Below are 20700 nucleotides of genomic sequence, written 5' to 3'. Positions count from 1 at the left end.
ATAACACCCTAGTGTTTATCCCCTTCCCTGCCATTTATGTCATTTATACAGTAATCAGTGGCTATTTGTAGCTCTGATTGCTGTATAAATGACAACGGTCCCAAAATAGTGTCCGATGTGTCCGCCATAATGTCGCAGTCCCGATAAAAATTGCAGATCGCCGCCATTACTAGTAAAAAAAATAATAATAATAATAAAAATGCCATAAATCTATCCCCTATTTCGTAGACGCTAAGAAATTCGTTTTTTTATTTATTTTTGGGGGGATATTTATTATAACAAAAAGTAAAAAAATTTGCTTTTTTTTTTCAAAATTGTCGCTCTTTTTTTGTTTATCGCGCAAAAAATAAAAACCACAGAGGGGGACCAAATACCTCCAAAAGAAAGCTCTATTTGTGGGAAAAAAAGAACATCAAATTTTGTTTGGGTACAGCGTCGCATGACCACGCAATTGTCAGCTAAAGCGACACAGTACAGAGTTGCAAAAGATGCTCTGGTCAGGAAGAGGGTAAATCCTTCTGGGGCTGAAGTGGTTAAATAAATTCACAGACATTTCTAAAATTCTGTGTTCACTTTGTCATTATGGGGTACTGAGTGTAGATAATGAGAAAGAAAATGTATTTAAACAAATGAAGTATCAGGCTGCATCATAACAAAATTGAAAAAAGTAACAGGGGTCTGAATACTTGCTGTGTGTTTCCAAGAGGCACACTTTTAAACTTAAAACAGTGTGTTTCAGCAAGTGCAGATATTTAAATATGTATGACTATTGTGCATTGCATTTTAGTTTCTTTGCTTGAGCAAGTATCTTAGTTCTTTGTGCAACCTTTTTTATTTATAGCCTGTGCAAGGTCATAAGTTGTATGATTTAATATTTTAGTTTGGGTAAGCAATTAGCATAGCAGCTAATGGACTGAAATGCTTATTGTTTTTCCTGTGGTTTGCTGTTTCTGTTTCTATTTTTCTTCAACTCGCCAGTTGGCTGCTGAACACAAAGCTTGACAATATGATGAGATTTCATTAATGATGTGTTATTTATCTTTAGGACTAGTAGAATAGTATTACCCATTATGCACACAAATAGAACTAATCAAGGCTGACAAAATGTTGTCAACTCAAATTACATTTTACACAGAACAGAAACCCATATAGAACATAACACTGCTTCCCTCCAGGTCTGTCCACTCCCCCAAAGACAATTAATAGTGAAGGGTCTCTCCCACTGCCTTCATTCTAGGCAGGTGATACAGACGTCATTTCTTTTTTGTTCAACCAGCAGGTTGAACAAAAAAAAAAAAATGAATTGACTTCCCCATCCACACATTCGATGTGGATAGGGAAATCAGTGTCCCTGAGATATTTCATTCTGCCGACAGAGAGCCTTCCCTGACGGCAGGCTGGTTTATACACAAGTCGATCAATAGATTGACTTGTGTACAACAAGCTAGCCCATACATGGATAAAAATCTGTCCAGTTCCTGCTGAACCAACCAAATTTTGATCCATGTGTGGACAGCTTAAGCACCCATGGACATCTTATAGGATAGCTTTCTAGCCCTATATGTGTTCATCAGCTACGCCCGCTCTTTCCTTGCATGTCTTACAAACTTGATATTAAAAGGAAGAAAAACAGATAATTCATGTTGTTAAACAAAATTAGGCGATTCTCTTGCTCCAGTTTTGAGTGTATAAGCCATTTAAAAATCCACCTTATCTAGGAAGAAATGTTCAGAAATTATTTTTTTTAAACCATTTTGAAGTGGCTTACATTTTTTCACATCAATTAAAAACTTTGCTTCTTAACAGAGTTGTTGAGCTGACGGGCGACGTCACTCCTGATATGAGAGCTATTGCTGAAGCTGACCTCATTGTCACTACCCCAGAAAAGTGGGATGGAGTCAGCAGGAGCTGGCAGAACAGAAGTTATGTACAGAAGGTGGCCATTCTAGTCATTGATGAAATCCATTTGCTTGGTAAGATATGCCAAATCCAACTAGCAAAAATATTTTAGATGTTGCAAAAGGAAATCATTTTGTCAATGTACATTGTGTGACTTAACATTTTGCATTTTTTTGTTTTTTTAGGGGATGAAAGAGGACCTGTACTTGAAGTTATTGTGTCCCGAACAAACTTTATTTCCTCACACACAGAGCAGACCGTGAGGGTTGTTGGCTTGTCAACAGCTCTGGCAAATGCTAGAGATCTTGCTGATTGGTTGGGCATTGGGCAGGTAGGTGAGCTTTTTTTGGGGTTACACAAGCTAAAAATAACATGTAGCTTTATCTTGTCCACACTATTATTTCAACTATCTCGCTATTTACTTTTTTGTATTGGATAAATGTGATTGTGCATTACCACTCCCAATTAGTAGTTGGGTCTATCCTCTTATCCAAGAACTTCTTTTGTCCCTCCTGCTACTCATAGTGCAGACTGTGATTTATTTTGGATGTACTGGAAGCTGCTGAAAATCCTGCCTGCTTGTGAGTTTCAGTTGCTGAAACTCACAAGGAAAAGTTTAGGAAAAATGTATGGTTACAAACAAGTGACCAAGTTCTGTAGTAGCTATAAATACAACTCCTGGACATGTTTACATTTTTCTCTACAAGCTGCAGATTTGAACTCTGTATCTTAAAGCAGAACTTCACCTAAAATGGGAAGTTCTGCCTTTCCCCCTCCACTACCACTTTTTTTTTGGGGGGGGGGGGGTTGTGTTGTTTTTTGGGAGTGGTTACTTATTTCTGATAGGTACCCTCTCCCACATTTTCGCTCTTCTCGCCAAGGCCTCTTGGGACAGGTCACAAGTACAAGTAGTAAAAAAAAAAAGTAGGAAGTCACAGCTGGCTTCCCTCAAGCAAGTTTGCAGCACCGGGAACTCAAAGACCAGTGAAGAACTGGCCGGGTGATAACAGCACTGGACTCTTGGACTGGTAAGTATCTGTTTATTAAATGTCAGCATCTACAGTATTTGTAGCTCCTGACTTTTAATTGTATTTATTTTTTTTTACAAAAGACTGTAGATCCTCTTTAATTTGTTTTTCATCCAATGGTGTTTAATAAAGTCTTATGCCATAACATTTTAGATGGGACTGTTTAATTTTCGTCCATCTGTGCGACCTGTTCCATTGGAGGTGCATATTCAGGGATTCCCGGGACAACACTACTGCCCTCGAATGGCTAGCATGAATAAGCCATCTTTTCAAGGTAAGTGTCAGAATTTATTAAACTATAAATTTAACGGTTTTGAATGGCAGCACTAAAGTGAAAAAACTTCCAGGCTATCAGAGCTGGCTGCATAAATGCTAATCTTTCCCAAATGTTGTGTTGTGGAAGGGGGTAACAAATTGGAACACAGGTAAAAATAGCAGGACCTTATCATTGGTTGTTAACTCATAGGGAGTATGTCACCAATTATTTTTTTAAAGGGAATACTGCCTAAGTTCTGAGGAAATCTGTGAGCCGATCCCACAAGCAGGAACTGTCATTTGTGGAGGTGCTCTGTACCCCAACAGTGTACAAAATGCCTCAATGTTGCCATATTGCATTAAATTTTACAGAAAAGTACAGCATTTTAAAAATATCATAGCATATACAATTGCTTCACAAGCCACACTGTAATTTATTATTAAATAAATTACAGTATGGCTTGTGAAGCAATTGTATATGCTATGATATTTTTTTTTTGGCCTAGGGTATACAGTATACATGGATGCATGGAAGACACATAGGTGCATATATACAGTGGACATACAGTATATGCTGAGTGTATGGAGTGTCACTATTTTTGTCAAATTCATGAACATAAGGAGTTATTCTGAAGGGACTCATGGGGCTGATCATATATTTTTTTTTTTTGTACTCCTAGGTAAGCTTCTCGGATGATAGGTACATTTAGTCCCTTTTGGCTCCTCTGTAATCATTGGAGCAACTATCGATTTCTCTGGGCTGTTCTAAATCTCACAGATATCTGCAGATATCTTTGCTTTCCCCTGCATTCTGGAGATTTCCAAAACATACAGGCCAAATGGGCAGTTTAAATATTTATTGTCCTGCAGCCAATCCCGAGGGAGGTGTACCCAGTATGTGGCTGGGGGTACAAAAATAGTCTGGGGTCTGGAATAGCCCCGTTCTTGTCATGCTGGAGAAGTTCCCAGCCTCAGGGTCAGCTGTCCTTTTGAAACAGTTCTGCTGGAGTCTGCCAATGTTAATCGAGGTGTAATAGAGCTGTGGGAGCTAACTAAGCAGTTTCTGTTCTGGAGAACTCACTGATCGTGCTTTGTGGAGACTGAAAGGGAGCGTGCCCTGGGATACTGACCTAAACTCAGGATCCTAGTTACTGTGTGCTGTTCTACTTTTCTGAGACAGCTCTTACAGGGTCAAGTTTCTAGCCCTTTGTTTCTGGCTTAAAGACTGTTCAAAGACGTGTCACCTAGTGAAATGTGTCGTCCTGTTGCAAGTCAATATTTTTGGAGTATTCCATACACCCTAACTCCTCTCCTATTACAAGTTCTACAAGGAATAATATCTTAAAGAGACATTTCATAGACTCTGTACTGGAGTCAGAGTGAATGGACTGTTGAGATTGGTAGCCTCTGCACTGTTTGGAGAAGAACCAGTTAAAACATGTGGCTCCTCACCACTGTTGAGATTCCCCCTGAGTGTTGATGTATGTTTGCTCGGGCTGGTGGGCACATTAATTCCCTGTTGGGCTCTTAGGACCCTTGTTAGTCTGCTGCTTTTATATGCCCATAAGGCCATTACCTTGAAGTGGAAGTCTAAGGAGGCCCTTGCTTACAATTTTGGAAAATCTAGGTAAATAAGGTGATACCCCTTTATAAAAACAACTTATGAATCTTGTGGGTGTTCTCGAAAGTTCAACAAGGTGTGGGACTTATGGCTAGATTCTCCATCAATGGCCACATAGTACCCGATTCTAGTTATTGGGTGATTGCATCCTCTATGATTTCAGGACAAAGGTGATCTGAGAAATCTCAGTGGTTATCTGGGAAAATAAATGTGATATATTCATTATTGTTTGTGGTGTGCTGCACGATAATGCAGAGGCCCTTCCATTTTTCTTTATTTCAAAACTTATTTCTTAACTGTGTACTCCTTCTAACTGAGCTGAGTGAAGATAATTAGAGATGTTTGTTTTGTTGTTTACCTTGAGTCGGGGAATGCCCAGAGGCTCTGTTTTGTACCAGTTAATTCTTTAAAACCAATCAAAAGAATTAAAACAAAACGAAAAAAAAAAAACATGTGGCTCCTACAGGGGTAGCACTATGTTTATTATCATACATATTTCATATTATTACAATAGTTGGATGTGTTTTTAGCCTATTTAACTATTTTTAAATAATTCTGTATAGCCACTTTTGTAATTTTTACACCTCAACTAGAGTTGGAGAATACAGCAGTATTACCTGCCTGTCCCTAGACTGCAAATTGGACAATATAGGAGCAGGAACACACTGATAAGTCATCAACTCTAATCAAAGTGCTACTTTTCTCTCTCCCAGTTACCAGAAGTCATATGCTGATTTCCACAGACCTCTAATGCTTATGCCTTTACAAATATGTTTACATGCCCTTCAGTATATCTACAGTATCTCACAAAAGTGAGTACACGCCTCACATTTTTGTAAATATTTTATTATATCTTTTCACTGAAGAAATTACACTTTGCTTCAATGTAAAGTAGTGAGTGTACAGATTGTATAACAGTGTAAATTTGCTGTCCCCTCAAAATAACTCAACACACAGCCATCAATGTCTAAACCACTGGCAACAAAAGTGAGTACACCTCTAAGTGAAAATGTCCAAATTGGGCTCAAAGTGTCAATATTTTGTGTGGCCACCATTATTTTCCAGCACTGCCTTAACGCTCTTGGTCATGGAGTTCACCAGAGCTTCACAGGTTGCCACTGGAGTCCTCTTCCACTCCTCCATGACAACATCACGGAGCTGGTGGATTTTAGAGACATGCTTGGCCAGTCCATCACCTTTACCCTCAGCTTTTTTAGCAAGGCAGTGGTCGTCTTGGAAGTGTATTTGGGGTTGTTATCATGTTGGAATATTGCTCTGCGGCCCAGTCTCCGAATGGGGGGGGGAACATGCTCTGCTTCAGTATGTCACAGTACATGTTGGCATTCATGGTTCCCACAATGAACTGTAGCTCCCCAGTGCTGGCAGTACTTATGCAACCCCAGACCATGAGACTCCCACCACCATGCTTGACTGTAGACAAGACACACTTGTCTTTCTACTCCTCATCTGGTTGCCACCACACATGCTTTACACCATCTGAACCAAATAAGTTTATCTTGGTTTCATCAGACCACAGGACATGGTTCCAGTAATCCATGTCCTTAGTCTGCTTGTCTTCAGCAAACTGTTTGCGGGCTTTCTCATGCATCATCTTTAGAAGAGGCTTCCTTCTGGGGCGACGGCCATGCAGACCAATTTGATGCAGTGTGTGGCGTATGGTCTGAGCACTGACAGGCTGACCCCCCACCCCTTCAACTTCTGCAGCAATGCTGGCAGCACTCATACGTCTATTTCCCAAAGACAACCTCTGGATATGACGCTGAGCACGTGCACTCAACTTCTTTGGTCCACCATGGCGAGGCTTGTTCTGAGAGGAACCTGTCATGTTAAACCGCTGTTTGGTATAGGTCACCGTGCTGCAGCTCAGTTTCAGGGTCTTGGCGATCTTCTTATAGTCTAGGCCATCTTTATGTAGAGCAACAATTATTTTTTTCAGATCCTCAGAGAGTTCTTTAGCATGAGGTTCCACGTTGAACTTCCAGTGACCATTATGAGAGAGTGAGAGCGATAACACCAAATTTAACACACCTGCTCCCCATTCACACTTGAGACCTTGTATCACTAATGAGTTACATGACACTGGGGAGGGAAAATGGCTAATTGGGCCCAATTTGGACATTTTCACTTAGGGGTGTACTCACTTTTGTTGCCAGTGGTTTGGACATTAATGGCTGTGTGTTGAGTTATTTTGAGGGGACAGCAAATTTTACACTGTTATACAAGCTGTACACTCACTACTTTACATTGTCGCAAAGTGTCATTTCTTCAGTGTTGTCACTTGAAAAGATATATTAAAATGATTACAAAAATGTGAGGGGTGTACTAATTTTTGTGAGATACTGTACTACTTTCTTTATTCCTTCCTTCCTTATTATTTCCTTCCTTTCTTTGAACACATAGTTCCCGGGTTACAAACAAGGTTTGTTCCCAAGTTAAATTTGTATGCAAGTCGGAACAGGTAAATTCTTTAAGTGTAACTCCACCCGAAAAAATAATTTTTACCTTTTTTTTGATTAACACTGTGAAGGGTTAACACCCCTCCCAGTGTAAGGTTTGTTTTGTTGTCGGTGCCCCTGTTGAGAATATTTCACCTCACTTTCTGTCCCTATGTCAATTAGATTTTGAACATTTTGGGTTGTTGTGGAAACAAGGATTGGTGATTAAGCTTCAGTGGAGACATCTTTTCCCCATGATAACTCTTCGGCCCCTTTCACACAGTTGTCTAGCGGAATCCACTTGCTCAGCGGGGAATCTCTCCCCTGGTCCCCGCTGAGCAGGCGGAGGACAGGTCCATGTCTGCTCCACTATGCAGAACAGACACGGACACAGTCCCGCTCTCCTCTATGGGGCAGTCCATTTCCATCCGTTGCCATCCGACCCGCCGGATGGATGGAAAATAGGAGGGGTTCGATCAAGTCTGCCTAAAACACTGACAGGCGGACCTGATCGGACAGCCCGTGTGAAAGGGGCCTTACAAGAGTATACAGGAGGGTAGATTTCCTCTTGCTTCCTGTTGTCTTCCTCTGTAAGTATGAGTCGTATGTAAGTCAGATGTTTGTAACTCAGGGACTGCCTGACTTGTACAGTGCCTTGAAAAAGTATTCATACAACCAAAAACGTAAATGTATTTTATTGGGATTTTATGTGATAGACCATAACAAAGTGGCACATAATTGTGAAGTGTAAGGAAAATGATAAATGTTTTTTATTTTATTTTTTTACAAATAAATATCTAATAAGTGTATTTGTATTCAGTCCCTCTTTAGTCCGATACCCCTAACTAAAATCTAGTGGAACCAATTGCCTTCAGAAATCACCTAATTAGTAAATTGAGTCCACATGTGTGTAATTTAATCTCAGTATAAATACAGCTGTCTGTGAAGCTGTTAGAGAACTTTAGTAAACAAACAGCATCATGAAGGTCTTGCAATGTGATATTGTGTATGTTGCTATACCTTTTGTGTTTGACAACAATAAAAATCAGTTGTAAGCAAAAAAACTAAATCTTTTGCTGAAGTTTGCTAGGAAAACAGCACTTTTAGTTCATTCATTTCCTTGTGTCTCAGAGCTGCCGATCCTGTAGTGATGTGAAGGGCAGTGGAAGGAACCAGTGAGCCCTGCGGGGTACCAGGGAGATTAACAATCCTGTGCTATCAACAGGACAAAATAAAAGATTTTCAGGCCCTAAAACGAAATGACAACGTGACTAACTTACCCTTCTGGACTTACTTGCAAGTCAGAAGTTACATCAGTAGCAACCATAAGACAGGTGACTTCTCTAGACCTTTGACAGACTTTGAGTCGGTGTGCCACACGGGCGATCCGGTCAGTAGAACAACTCAACTATTATGCTTGGCTACAGAATGCAAAGGCTCCCATGGAGGACAGACTCAGAAGGCAGTGGTCTGATTTGCTGCAGGTAAACATAACTCCTAAACAATGGAAGAACGCTTGCATTTTATCACACAAGTGCTCTATCAGCACCAAAGTACAAGAGACAGCATACAAACTGCTGACCCAATGGTACCTAACACCAGTGAAATTAAATAAATGGTTTCCCCAGGCATCAGACCGCTGTTGGAGATGCTTGGGAGAAAGTGGTTCCTTGATACATATTTGGTGGCAATGCCCTTTAATTGCACGCTACTGGGATAGGGTTCGAGAACTTATTAAATCAATTACAGAAACGACTCTAATATTGGATGCAGCGTGTTGCCTATTGCACATTACAAGCTGGCCTTTAAAAAAATACAAGCGTTCTCTCACAAAACATTTGTTGAATGCTGCCAAATCTCTCGTTCCAATTCACCGGAAATCGCAGCGGGTTCCAGCAATAGCGGATTGGCTTCATAGGGTCGCAGAGCTCTATGAAATGGAAGATACTCTGGCTCAAGCGATTGAACAGGTCCACAGTTTCCTTGAAACATGGCGTCCATGGAATGTTTTCAAATACTCCAAAGTTTTTTCCGACATCATCAATGTTTAGACTAGGGTACCAGTCTAGTAGTGGGCCTAGTTATAAGGCAACAATAGAGTAGCGTTGGAATGGAATGGCTGTACTGCGTGGATGGTCTAATGTGGTGATAACCTAGAATATAAAATGGTCAGAAATTCTACCTTTTCTCTTTTGCTGTTTTCCTTCCTTTCTTTCTTTTTCTGATTTAGTTAACAAATCAGATGGTCAAATTTACCAACTCTCATATAAGATTAATAGGATTAGACAAGATGATCTGTGACAGCAAAGGTTCATTCATACTGAGAAAACACTGTTTTGACGGTCACAACCGACTATAATGCATTAACCTTTATACTTTGTTCTAAACAATTATTCTATAGATAAGATGTAAACTCAGGTCGATTTTTTTTCAAAGTTATTTTAAATGTATGGAATTATTGAGCTTTTTAGTAATATTTATTAGGTAAATAGGAAAACATGTTCATATTAGCTGGTTATATACATGATTTTATAAGATTTATTTATAATTGTTACGTCTTTATGCATTATGGCCACAGTCAGCCCATCTGCACAATAACATTTTGTATCCAATGCACATTATTAAAAATGTGCCTAGAATGTGGTATGGTAAATGTTTCCGCCATAGATAAATGGTCTCTTGTTTAGGTATTTGGGTGGTATTTATGATATCTCATTCTTGGAAATAAAATTTACATCATGGCCTGTAGTGTCTTGTGAAATTAATGTTTAGCTTTTCTAATTAGCCTTCTGACAGCATGGTTTCATTGATGGGAATTTTAAACTGGTCTTGACTATTCCAATTATTTATAGGCTGCAGAAATGCTATGTAAAAACCACTAATGAACAATAAATCAGACTCTTGCTGTTTAATCGCACCTGTTCTAGGGGGAGCAAAAACACATTAGATCTTCAGTTTCCAGATTCTACAAGGCTGCATGTGTATATAATGATGATGTATTTCCACAGGCTCATTTGTAGAATACACGAGCAATCTCCTATAATTCAGCAGTTGTAATCTTTGTATTAGACAACTTCTGATTAGTTATCCCAGAGCGACCTTATCACATGGGGTAGTTTGTTGCATTATTGACTTTCCCTTGGGCACTGTGTAAGTAGAGTAGCAATTTGTCCCCATGTTCACTATAATGTCCAGGGACCAAAATCTGCGTTAGCTGTAAAATTGTCAGTAAGTTTTTAGATCTGCGTTAGCATCCTAGCACTTTTGTTAAAACTGCTATTTATGCCAAAAGCAAACACAATGCTATCACTTTTTTTTCACAATTGAGGAAACAAAATTTGTATTGAAAAGTGGACATTTTTGGCTTAATATTTGTGTTTTCATTCCTAATTATCTTTCTTGGTTGGTTTTAAAAAGAAAGACTTAATAAAATTTGTGTTCAATTTTTATAGGAAAAAAAATGTAGTTAAGGTGTTGAAAGGGCAGTTGTGCCCCACAAGGAGAGAGAGAATTTTAGAAATGTTGAAATCTGACTTCAAAAAGATGTGCACTGTATGTGTTTAGAGTTTTGAGCAAATTCAAGAATTTTATATTGCCATTTTAAGGCCTCATGCACACTGGGTGTTTGTCCAGCTCTTCTGGAGAAAAGTAAGGTCAAAAACGCGCCTAAAGCTGCATATTTGTGAATATGCTTAGGCAAGCTCTTGAGTGTTCAATTTCATTGGTCATAAAAATAATTTATTCTGGCCATTAAAATTCCTTAATGCTCAAACACTAAACGTACCCAGCGTTAACACACTTTTAGATGCGTTTTCTAACCTCTGCCTGCTCTGCTAATAATAATCCTTCTATATTACGGTCTATGCCCTCATTAAAGACCTATTAATTTCTTGTCCTAATGTTACAACAGGGAGTGAAGAAAATCCCCTCAGTGGGACACAAACAACAGTGAAACCCTTACACATTCATATATTTTATTAAATAAAGAAAAAAAAATGAATTTTTACTGGTTTTATTTTAAAGTGCCAAAAAGCCAAAAATGTTTTTTCCTTAATGCATTCCCTGCATTAAGGTAAAAAATGCCCCAGTATTTGTATCACCCCCTCACCTTCATATAAATTTGCTTGAGTTCTGTCTCGATCCAGCATTGTGCCTGTCTGCAGCAGCACCGGACTCTGTTCATTTCCTCACAGGATACAGAGGCAGCATCAGGAGCCATTCGCTCCTGCTGCTATCAATCACATCCTGTGAGGAGGGAGCGGGGGGCACAGCCGAGCTGCTCTGCGTGTGTCTATAAACACAAACAGCCTGGCGCAAGAGGGAGCCCGCATGCCTGTTTTCATAGAAGGGGTTTGCTATAGAGCAGGCGCAGAAGAGGTGAAGCAGACAGCATCAACAGGAGACCCCAGAAGAGGAGGTTTAGAGCCGCTCTATGCAATACCATTGCACAGAGTAGGTAAGTATACCGTGTCTGTTATTTTATTAAAACAAATTTACCTTTGCAACTGCTTTAAGCCTTCACTGTCTTTATTTAAGTTATTAGATCTACTGGTGCTGTGCTTATATCTGCCTGGACTTTTTTTTCTGCTACAGCACTGGTCTGCGAGCAGGGGAAAAACGGGACAATTCTTGTTTGAATATTACTTCAGTGGGTATTGTTTTGCTAATTGAGAGTTCATTTTTTAAGGAAGCAGGGTGAACAGCAGCATGTTTTAGGCTTCATGTACATTACATTTACCACTGCCGTGGCCACAGGTAAATGCAAAATGTAGCAAAATTGCACGATTAGGAGAGGGAGGTTAAAGCTCCCCTAAATGCTGATAAAAGCCTATGTGTACATTGACACATAGGTATTCATGGAGTTGAGATTAAGCACTTTGGCAAAAAAACGGCAAAAGCTCCTAAAAAAAAGTTTAGGAGCTGCTAGTGAACAAGAAGCCTAACAATGACTGTGTGGAGATAATGCTATATGTAGTATCTTATAGGCATTATTGTTGCCCTTATCTCAGACATTAATGCTACTCTTGTCAATAGACTCACACAGGAAAGTTATGATAGTTTGCCTAGGGCAGACATTTTAAAACCAAACCTTGTGTGTAAGAATTAGCCTTATCCTTATCAGTGACTTAGCAATATCAGGATCATCTTCATCGCTATCAAAAACTTCTGTGCACATTATGTGTGTTTAGTAAGGTCTAGCGTTAATGCCCACATTAGATCTGTTATTTTGCTTATAGTTTTTATGAACCTTTTTGATAAGCCAATTTAACTTTTATCTCCTTTATGACCAGACCATTTTTTGCTATTCAGCAATGCTTTAACTGCCAATTGCCCGGTAATGCAACACTGTACGCATATTAATTTTTTTTAATTGTTTTTACACAAATAGAGCTTTTTTTAGTGTTATTTGATCACCACTGTGTTTTTTTATTTTTTGTATTATATACATGAAAAGAGACTGAAAGTTTTGAAAAACTAAATGTTTTACTTTGTTATAAAACATATCCAATAAAATCAAATTTCTTCATAAATTTAGGTCAAAATGTATATTGCTACATGTCTTTGGTAAAAAAAAAAAAAAAAAAATCCCAATAAGTGTATCTTAATTGGTTTGTATAAAAGTTATAGCATCTTGAAACGGTGGGGTAGATTTACTAAAATTGGTGCACTCACACAATCTGGTGCAACTGTGCATGGTAGCCACTCAGCTTCTAACCTCAGCTTGTTCAGTTAAGCTTTGGCAATAAAACCTGGAAGCTGATTGATTTATATGCAGAAGTGAGCCTGATTTTCCACTCTCCAGATTTAGTAAATAAACCCCAATGTGTGTGTGTGTATATATATATATATATATATATATATATATACAAGAAAAAATATATTTAGTTTCTTTATCGTACATCATGGCACACAGGGCCTCAAACAATTACTTAATGGGTTATGGGCCACCTTAAGGTGTTGACACTGGTATACCCAATACAGGAAGTTGACTCCCCTATAAAACCCCTTCTCCTTCCAGGATTACCTCAGTTTTTTCGCCAGTGTCTAAGGCGTTGGTCACGAGTGAAGATGTGCTCCGAGGAGCTCCAGGAGGGATCCATGCTGGATTTAAAAAAACCTCCACAACCGGATCCATCCACGCCACTGCGGCCACAGGATGGTACCCGTGTCTCGCATAGAAGAACAAGGTTTTGCCTGTAACGCTTCTCTTTGAGGGCTGGACCCTAGGAACCAGGACTCTTTTAGGTCTTGCTACATTACCTAAAGTTGTCCTGAAGGGTGTTATACAGGTCCAAAGGAGTGAAACCCCTTTTAAAAGGGACCCTGTCTTTGAAGGTTTAACTACGCTGCCCGCCGTGATGGGTGAAGTTTGGATCTGTCTGTTTTCAGCAGTATCCTGCAGCGAGAAAAAGGTAAGAGAAAAGCATAGGAACTGCAAAGTCCACCTATGACTTTTCTTTCAATATGTGATATTGTAATGCCTTAAAACTCCTCTAGAGGGCGTAAGAATGTACATACCCTGTTAATCTGTGCTAACTTACAGCGTGTGTCCTAGCAGCTGGAGGGGGTTCTCCTCTCCCCCCAATTGGGGAATCTGAGTGGCTGGGGGTACATGTACTATGGTACATTACATTTGTAACAGTTTTGTATTGCTATAAAACAGTGTGACGAGCACTGAAGGCTGACAAAGTGCTGAGTAACCACCCGCTCGACCCCCCACCCCACCCCCTCGAGGGGTGCTGGGTGGCTTCTTAGCTAAAAGCATTTACTTGCCATACAAGGTGTAAAGCAGCCCTTCTCAAGGAGACACGCCGCATGGCGGCTGCAGCCTCCTCTTGTCCTTCTGGTCTGTGCCTAAGACCCGAAGCCATCCACGAGCGCACAAGGCTGAGGTTTTACATTGAAAGAAGAAGGAGGAGGGAGGGTCAGGGAAGGGGCGTGGCTTAAGCACAGACAATCAGGTTTACACCTGAGGGGCTTAAAAGCTGATGCTCTGAGAACCAAAAGTGTCTACCAGAGCAGCTGAAGCAAGGCTGCCACAGGACACAGGAACGCTGGAGCACGTGAGGGGTTTACACAGGCATTTTCAGTACAGGAAAAGACATTATTGTTTAGCATCAGATTAATCTATGCTGCCATTGTTTTTCCTATTATTGCTCAACAAATAGAACAGTTCTTAGAGTGTCTCTGCTTTTGTGCTTAGCACTATGGCTTCCAAGGTTACTACTAAGGCACCAAAGGTTCCACCCCCAGGCGCTGGGAACTCCAGCCATGCCTCCACACTGTCATCCCCACCGTAGATACCAGATATGGCAAGCCAGGGTGAGTCTTTGGAACCGATTGGTGGTGCATGTATACATGACTGAAGCTGCATTTTCCTCTACCCTGCAGGGCTTAGAAGGAAGATTAGCGGCTTTAATTGCATCTTCCATCCAAGGGGATAGGAAGCGTGCTAGATCCCTCCCTCCCACACCAAACCCTTTACCAAGGGAACAGTGGGGTCAAGATGAGGTGTTACCCTCAGACGATCGAGAGGAAAAACAAGCCGATTATTCCTCTGTGGAGGAAACAACAGTTGATGAATCAGCTTCACAATCTGAGGTACAAATCCTTACGAAAATGGTTCGCTCCACTTTAATGCTACCCCTAACAGAGTTAGCTGAAAGTCCGGTTTCCTCCTTGGGTTGTTTGAAACATTTACAACCTTTGCATGCGTTTCCGGTCCATGCATTGCTAGAAAAGCTTATTTATGCTGAATGGGATCATCCGGATAAGCATTTTCTCCCTCCAAAGAGATTCTCAGTTCTCTATCCCATGTAGGAAAAATTCACCAAAAAATGGAAGGTACCAGCAGTAGACGCTGCGATTTCCAGTGTGGATAAAAGTCTAACTTGTCCAGTAGACAATGCACAAATGCTTAAGCATCCAACAGATAAGAAGTTGGAATTCCTGTTCAAATCCTCTTTTTCCTTAGCAGGGACCGTTACTCAGCCTGCAGTTGCAGCAATAGGCATCTGTCAGTCCTTAACCGCTTGCCGACAGCCTCACGCAGATATACTGCGGCAGAAGGGCACGTACAGGCAGAATCACGTACCTGTACGTTGCCCTTTAAGAGGCGGCCTGCGGGCGCACGCACGCCCACGGCAAGCTCCATGAGTCGGGTCGTGGGTCCCACGGACTCGATGTCCGCGGGGATACCCGCGATCGTCTCACTGAGAGGAAGAAGGGGGAGATGCTAATGTAAACAAGCATCTCACCGTTCTGCCTAGTGACAGTGTCACTGATCTTTGCTCCTTGTGATCGGGAGCAGAGATCAGTGACGTGCCACACACAGCCCTTCCCCCCCACAGTTAGAAACACTCCCCAGGACACACTTAACCCCTACACTGCTACCTGGTGGTTAACCCCTTAGCTGCCAGTGTCATTTACACAGGAATCAGTGCATTTGTATAGCACTGATTGCTGTATAAATGACAATGGTCCCAAAAATGTGTCCACCCTAATGTCGCAGTCATGATAAAAATCGCTGATCGCCGCCATTACTAGTAAAAAAAAATATTAATAAAAATGACATAAAACTATCCTCTATTTTGTAAACGCTATAACTTTTGCGCAAACCAATCAATAAACGCTTATTGCGATTTTTTTTTTTTTACCAAAAATATGTAAAAAAATACATATCGGCCTAAAATGAGGAAAAAAAAAAAATTTATATATATTTTTGGGGGATATTTATTATAACAAAATGTAAAAAATAATGTGTTTTTTTTTCAAAATTGTCGCTTTTTTTGTTTATAGCGCAAAAAAGAAAAACCGTAGGGGTGGTCAAATACCACCAAAAGAAAGCTCTATTTATGGGAAAAAAAAGACGTCAATTTTGCTTGGGAGCCACGTCGCACGACCGCGCAATTGTCAGTTAAAGCGACGCAGTGCTGAATCGCAAAAAGTGCTCTGGTCAGGAAGGGGGTAAATTCTTCCGAGGCTGAAGTGGTTAAAGGACCAGTTCACAGAGGCTCTTAAAGAGCTCTCTGCACAACAGGCCATGAGTTGGCGGAGTTACCAAAAGCTATGAAGGATTCTATTCACCAGGCGTCTTGCCTTGCGCTTGTGCTAGTACACATACGTAGGACCCTTTGGTTAAAAGATTGGTCTGCCGAAGCACCTTGCAAAAAGCTTCTGACTAGTTTCCCTTTTTTATGGGCAGCGATAATTTGGATAAATACATCCAGACGATTTCTAGTGGAAAGAGTACTCTTTTGCCAGTCCAAAGAAAGTATAAACATCCTTCATTTAAATGGACTCTTTCTCCTGCGCCAGGGGCATCCGCCTCTAAGCAGTGGCGATGGCCTCCGCTGTCAGACTCTAGAGGAAAACCTCAGGGTCAGACCCAGGCACAAAAGAAGACCTGGGGCCGCAAATCTGCAAAGCACAATACTGAAGCCTCATCATGAAGAGGCGTCCCCCCTCACTAGAGTGGGGGGGAAGACTTCTGAAATACTCAGAAGTCTGGCAAAGGGAAATTCAGGATAGATGGGTAATCTCCACGGTGTCTCTAGGATACAAACTAGAATTTCGGAGACGTAGATCTTCAAGCGTCCAGATTCAACATGAAGTTAGTCAACTTTGTGTAATGGACAAGGGATCCATTCGCATGTGGAACAGATGCGTTGGTGACCCCGTGGGATCAGTTCTCACTGATCTATGCATTCCCCCATTCAGTTGCTGCCACAATTTCTTTGCAGGATCAAGCTGGAAAAAAAGCCCGTAAATTTAACGGCCTGGCTGTTGAAACCCACATTCTGAAGAAACGTGGGCTTTCCAGGTCAGTTGTCTCAATTTTGATTAATGCAAGGAAGCCAGCTTCCAGAACTATATATTATAGAGTTTGGAAGGCTTATGTTTCCTGGTGTCAATCCAAGGGTTGGCACCCTCAGAGATATATCATAGGCAGAATTCTTGCTTTTCTACAATTAGGCGTAGAGATGAAGTTGGCCCTGAGTACTATTAAGCTGCAATTCTCAGCCTTATTGATATTATTTCAAAGACCGCTTGCTACACATTCTTTAGTCCAGGGTTTTATGCAAGGGGTGATGCGGGTTAATCCTCCAGTTAAAACACCCTTGAGCCCTTGGGACTTGAATTTAGTTTTGTCAGTGTTACAAAAACAGCCTTTTGAACTGATACAGCATATTCCCTTAGTCTTTATGAGAAGGAAGCTGGTATTTTTGGTTGCTATATCCTCAGCAAGAGGGGTTTCGGAATTGGCTGCTCTTTCTTGTAAAGAGCCATATTTGATTATTCATGAGAACAGAGTGGTGTTATGCCCTCATCCAGGCTTTTTGCCAAAAGTAGTTTCAGGTTTTCACCTGAACCAAGATATTGTCCTGCCATCGTTTTTTCAAAAACCATGTTTCAGGGAAGAAAAGTCACTACATTGTCTTGATGTGGTGAGAGCAGTGAAAATCTATTTAAATGCAACTGCTCAGATTTGTAAGACTGATGTCTTATTTATTCTGCCGGAGGGTACTAAGAAAGGACAGGCAGCGACGAAAACCACTATCGCTAAGTGGATTTGACAGGTGATAATTTAAGCTTATGATTTAAAGGGTAAAATTCCCGTTTCAAATTAAGGCGCACTCTACCAGAGCGGTTAGTGCTTCTTGGGCAGTGCGTCACCAGGCCTCCATGGCTCAGATCTGCAAGGCCGCAACTTAGTCTTCAGTGCATACATTCATAAAATGTTATCAAGTGGATGTAAGATGGAATGAGGATATTGCCTTTGGGCGCAGTGTGCTGCAGGCAGCAGTATAAGTGCTCAGGTCTGGGGGTGCCCTACAGGTTGTGTCTCCTTCCCCTCAAGTAGCATTGCTATGGGACGTACCATTAAGTAATTGCTTATGGCTCTGTGTCCCATGAAGTACGATAAAGAAAATAGGATTTTTATAACAGCTTACCTGTAAAATCCTTTTCTTGGAGTACATCATGGGACACAGGTCCCGCCCCTCTTTTTATGGGGTTTAAGTATATTGCTTGGCTACAAAAACTGAAGTACTCCTGGAAGGAGGAGGGGGTTATATAGGGGAGTGAACTTCCTGTATTGGGTATACCAGTGTCAACACCTGAAGATGGCCCATAACCCATTAAGTAATTGCTTAAGGCTCTGTGTCCCATGATGTACTCCAAGAAAAGGATTTTACAGGTATTATAAAAATCCTATTTTTCCTTCATCATTTTCCTAAAACATGTGGCAACAAATGAGATTTGCAAAATAATGGTCATACCTCTTAGCAAATATCTTGGAGTGTCTACTTTCTAAAAAAGGATCATTTGAGTATGTTTGTGCTATCCTTCTATTTTAGGCCCGCCGAAATTGTGATAGGCAGTCAGGAAATTGAATGCACAGATTATGCCCTTTGAAAGTCTTAAAGGTGCTCATTGGATTTTGGGCCCCCGTATGGGGCTAGGCTCCCAAAAAGTCTCCAACATGTGGTATACTCATGAGAAGTAGCAGGATGTGTTTTGGGGTATAATGTCACGTATACCCAAGCCATGTGTGAGAAATACCTCAGTAAATTGACAACTTGGTGTTGAAACAAAGGGGTTTTTTTTGGCAGTGTATGCCCAACATTAGACGCTTCCACCACAAATCCACCCCATGCTTCCAATGTTGGGCTGAACAAAAAAAAGAACCTAACAGATTCCTTCATTCACATCGATCGATGAAGAAATCTCTTACACAAAAAAGTGAAAAAAGTATATGCCGAGCATTAGAGCTACCACCACCTGACCAGCCCGCACTCCTAATGCTGGGCACACACGTTCTTTTTTTTTTTTTTTTCTGCAGATGGAGAAATATCCCCCTGCAGCACTGCAGGCACTCACTTATGTATTCTGAGAGCAGCACCCTGCTACTATCAGAATACACAAATCAGTGCTACAGCTGTTTGGCGTTCCTGCAAAGCAAGCAAAAACAGTTAACAAAAACACTCAGAACAATAACCTTTCAGCCTTAAATTTTAGGGTCTCTCAAAATGTGATAGACAGTTTCCTGACTACCTACCATCTTTAGAGACCCTTCTTATGCAGAATTGTGTTGACCTCTATACTGTGCTATGTTGTACCCTAGACTCAATACAGTGTGATAGTGACAGAAGCAGTCCTTGATGCAGAGCCAAAGTTGGTCAGGACAGGAGGGACAAAAAAACAGTGTCACATCTTATTCTGCATTTAAAGATGCAACATCTTTTTGAGGGTGACCTTTGTGTTGGGTAGATTAGAGGACATCTGGGAAATGCCTTCTTTGGGCCACAGTGCCTTCTTGGATAGACAAGGTCTGAGAGGATCTCTTCCTGAAATTTTAGGGGGGATCCAGTTCTTCCAGTAGATTTGTAAATAACAAACAAATTGTATAGAGGCAATTAAAATAACCACATAACCAAAATTGTCCACATACGAATGGCACCCCATATGAAACAAGGTTGACAAGTCCCACACTATCTTACCACTGCTCCCATGTAGTCTGGGTATCCTGTGGGCTCCACTTGACTGTCTTTTCCTTCAAAAATTTTAAAGCAATGTGTACAGCCTGTGGCCCTCTCACAGAGCTTATACATTTGGATCCCATATCTGGTACACTTACTGAGGAGATATTGCTTGATTGCAAGCCTGCCAGTAAAATGCACAAAGGACTCATCAATTCACATGTTTTGTTGAGGCGTATACACATTTGCAAATTTCTGTAACAGGTAATGAGGGACCAAATTTTGTGGAGGAATATGATGAATCGGGCATGTGGACTAATATGACTGCAATTCATTCTTTTTTGTAATGCCAATGTTAAGGGTTAGGCCAAAAAAAGTTTTCAATTAGAAAACCATGATAGGTTTCCACACAAATGGCCTCGTAAGGCATGAATTTGGGTTGGCGGCAATGTACTGTAGGGCATAAGCATGACTTCACAATTAAAATATAGAGGTTTTCGGTGAAAAACAGCTAAAAAATGTCAAGGGGTGTTGTTAAGTTGGCTATTTCCACCTGAATCCCAGGCGGGGCTGGGATAACAAGTCCTGCTCAATCTGGGGGCAGACAATTAGGGTTTTCAAGCACCTCTGGAAGGCTACTATAGTCTCTATGGGCCTGTGCTCGAATTCTTGGTGGCTGCAGTTGCATTATACTACTAGTATTAGCCACCTCACCAGCTTGTACTACACTGCTGGTGCTCACCACTTCACCATGAAATACTGAAGTACTGGTGTGTAAGAGGCCAGGATGTACTATGCTGTTGGTGCTTGCCAAAAATTAGTGCAGCACTAGTACTTGTGCCTTGCTGCATCTGAGCATTATTACAGTATGTGTTTCTAGCACTGCAGCAACATGGGATCAAGTAAGCCTGATTGTAGCATAGACCTCTTCAACATTGTCCAAGCTAGCTGTTAGGGTG

The 20700-nt window shown here is 40.9% G+C and overlaps 1 protein-coding gene across 2 annotated transcripts in view; it reads left to right on the top strand.

The window, feature by feature from the left end:
* Positions 1 to 20700, top strand: part of ASCC3 (activating signal cointegrator 1 complex subunit 3) — a 1208179-nt gene that overhangs the window by 962908 nt on the left and 224571 nt on the right. For both annotated transcript variants that reach the window (XM_073626995.1, XM_073626996.1), the window contains exons 27-29: positions 1807 to 1973; positions 2085 to 2230; positions 3081 to 3201. In XM_073626995.1, coding sequence (XP_073483096.1) covers positions 1807 to 1973; positions 2085 to 2230; positions 3081 to 3201 — 434 coding nt within the window. The remainder of the gene's footprint in view (positions 1 to 1806; positions 1974 to 2084; positions 2231 to 3080; positions 3202 to 20700) is intronic.

Source organism: Aquarana catesbeiana, linkage group LG04 (genome assembly GCF_042186555.1).
Source record: "Aquarana catesbeiana isolate 2022-GZ linkage group LG04, ASM4218655v1, whole genome shotgun sequence".
Classification (NCBI taxonomy): domain Eukaryota; kingdom Metazoa; phylum Chordata; class Amphibia; order Anura; family Ranidae; genus Aquarana; species Aquarana catesbeiana.
Note: the sequence above shows the minus strand (reverse complement) of the source record. Positions and strands in the feature narration are given on the sequence as shown.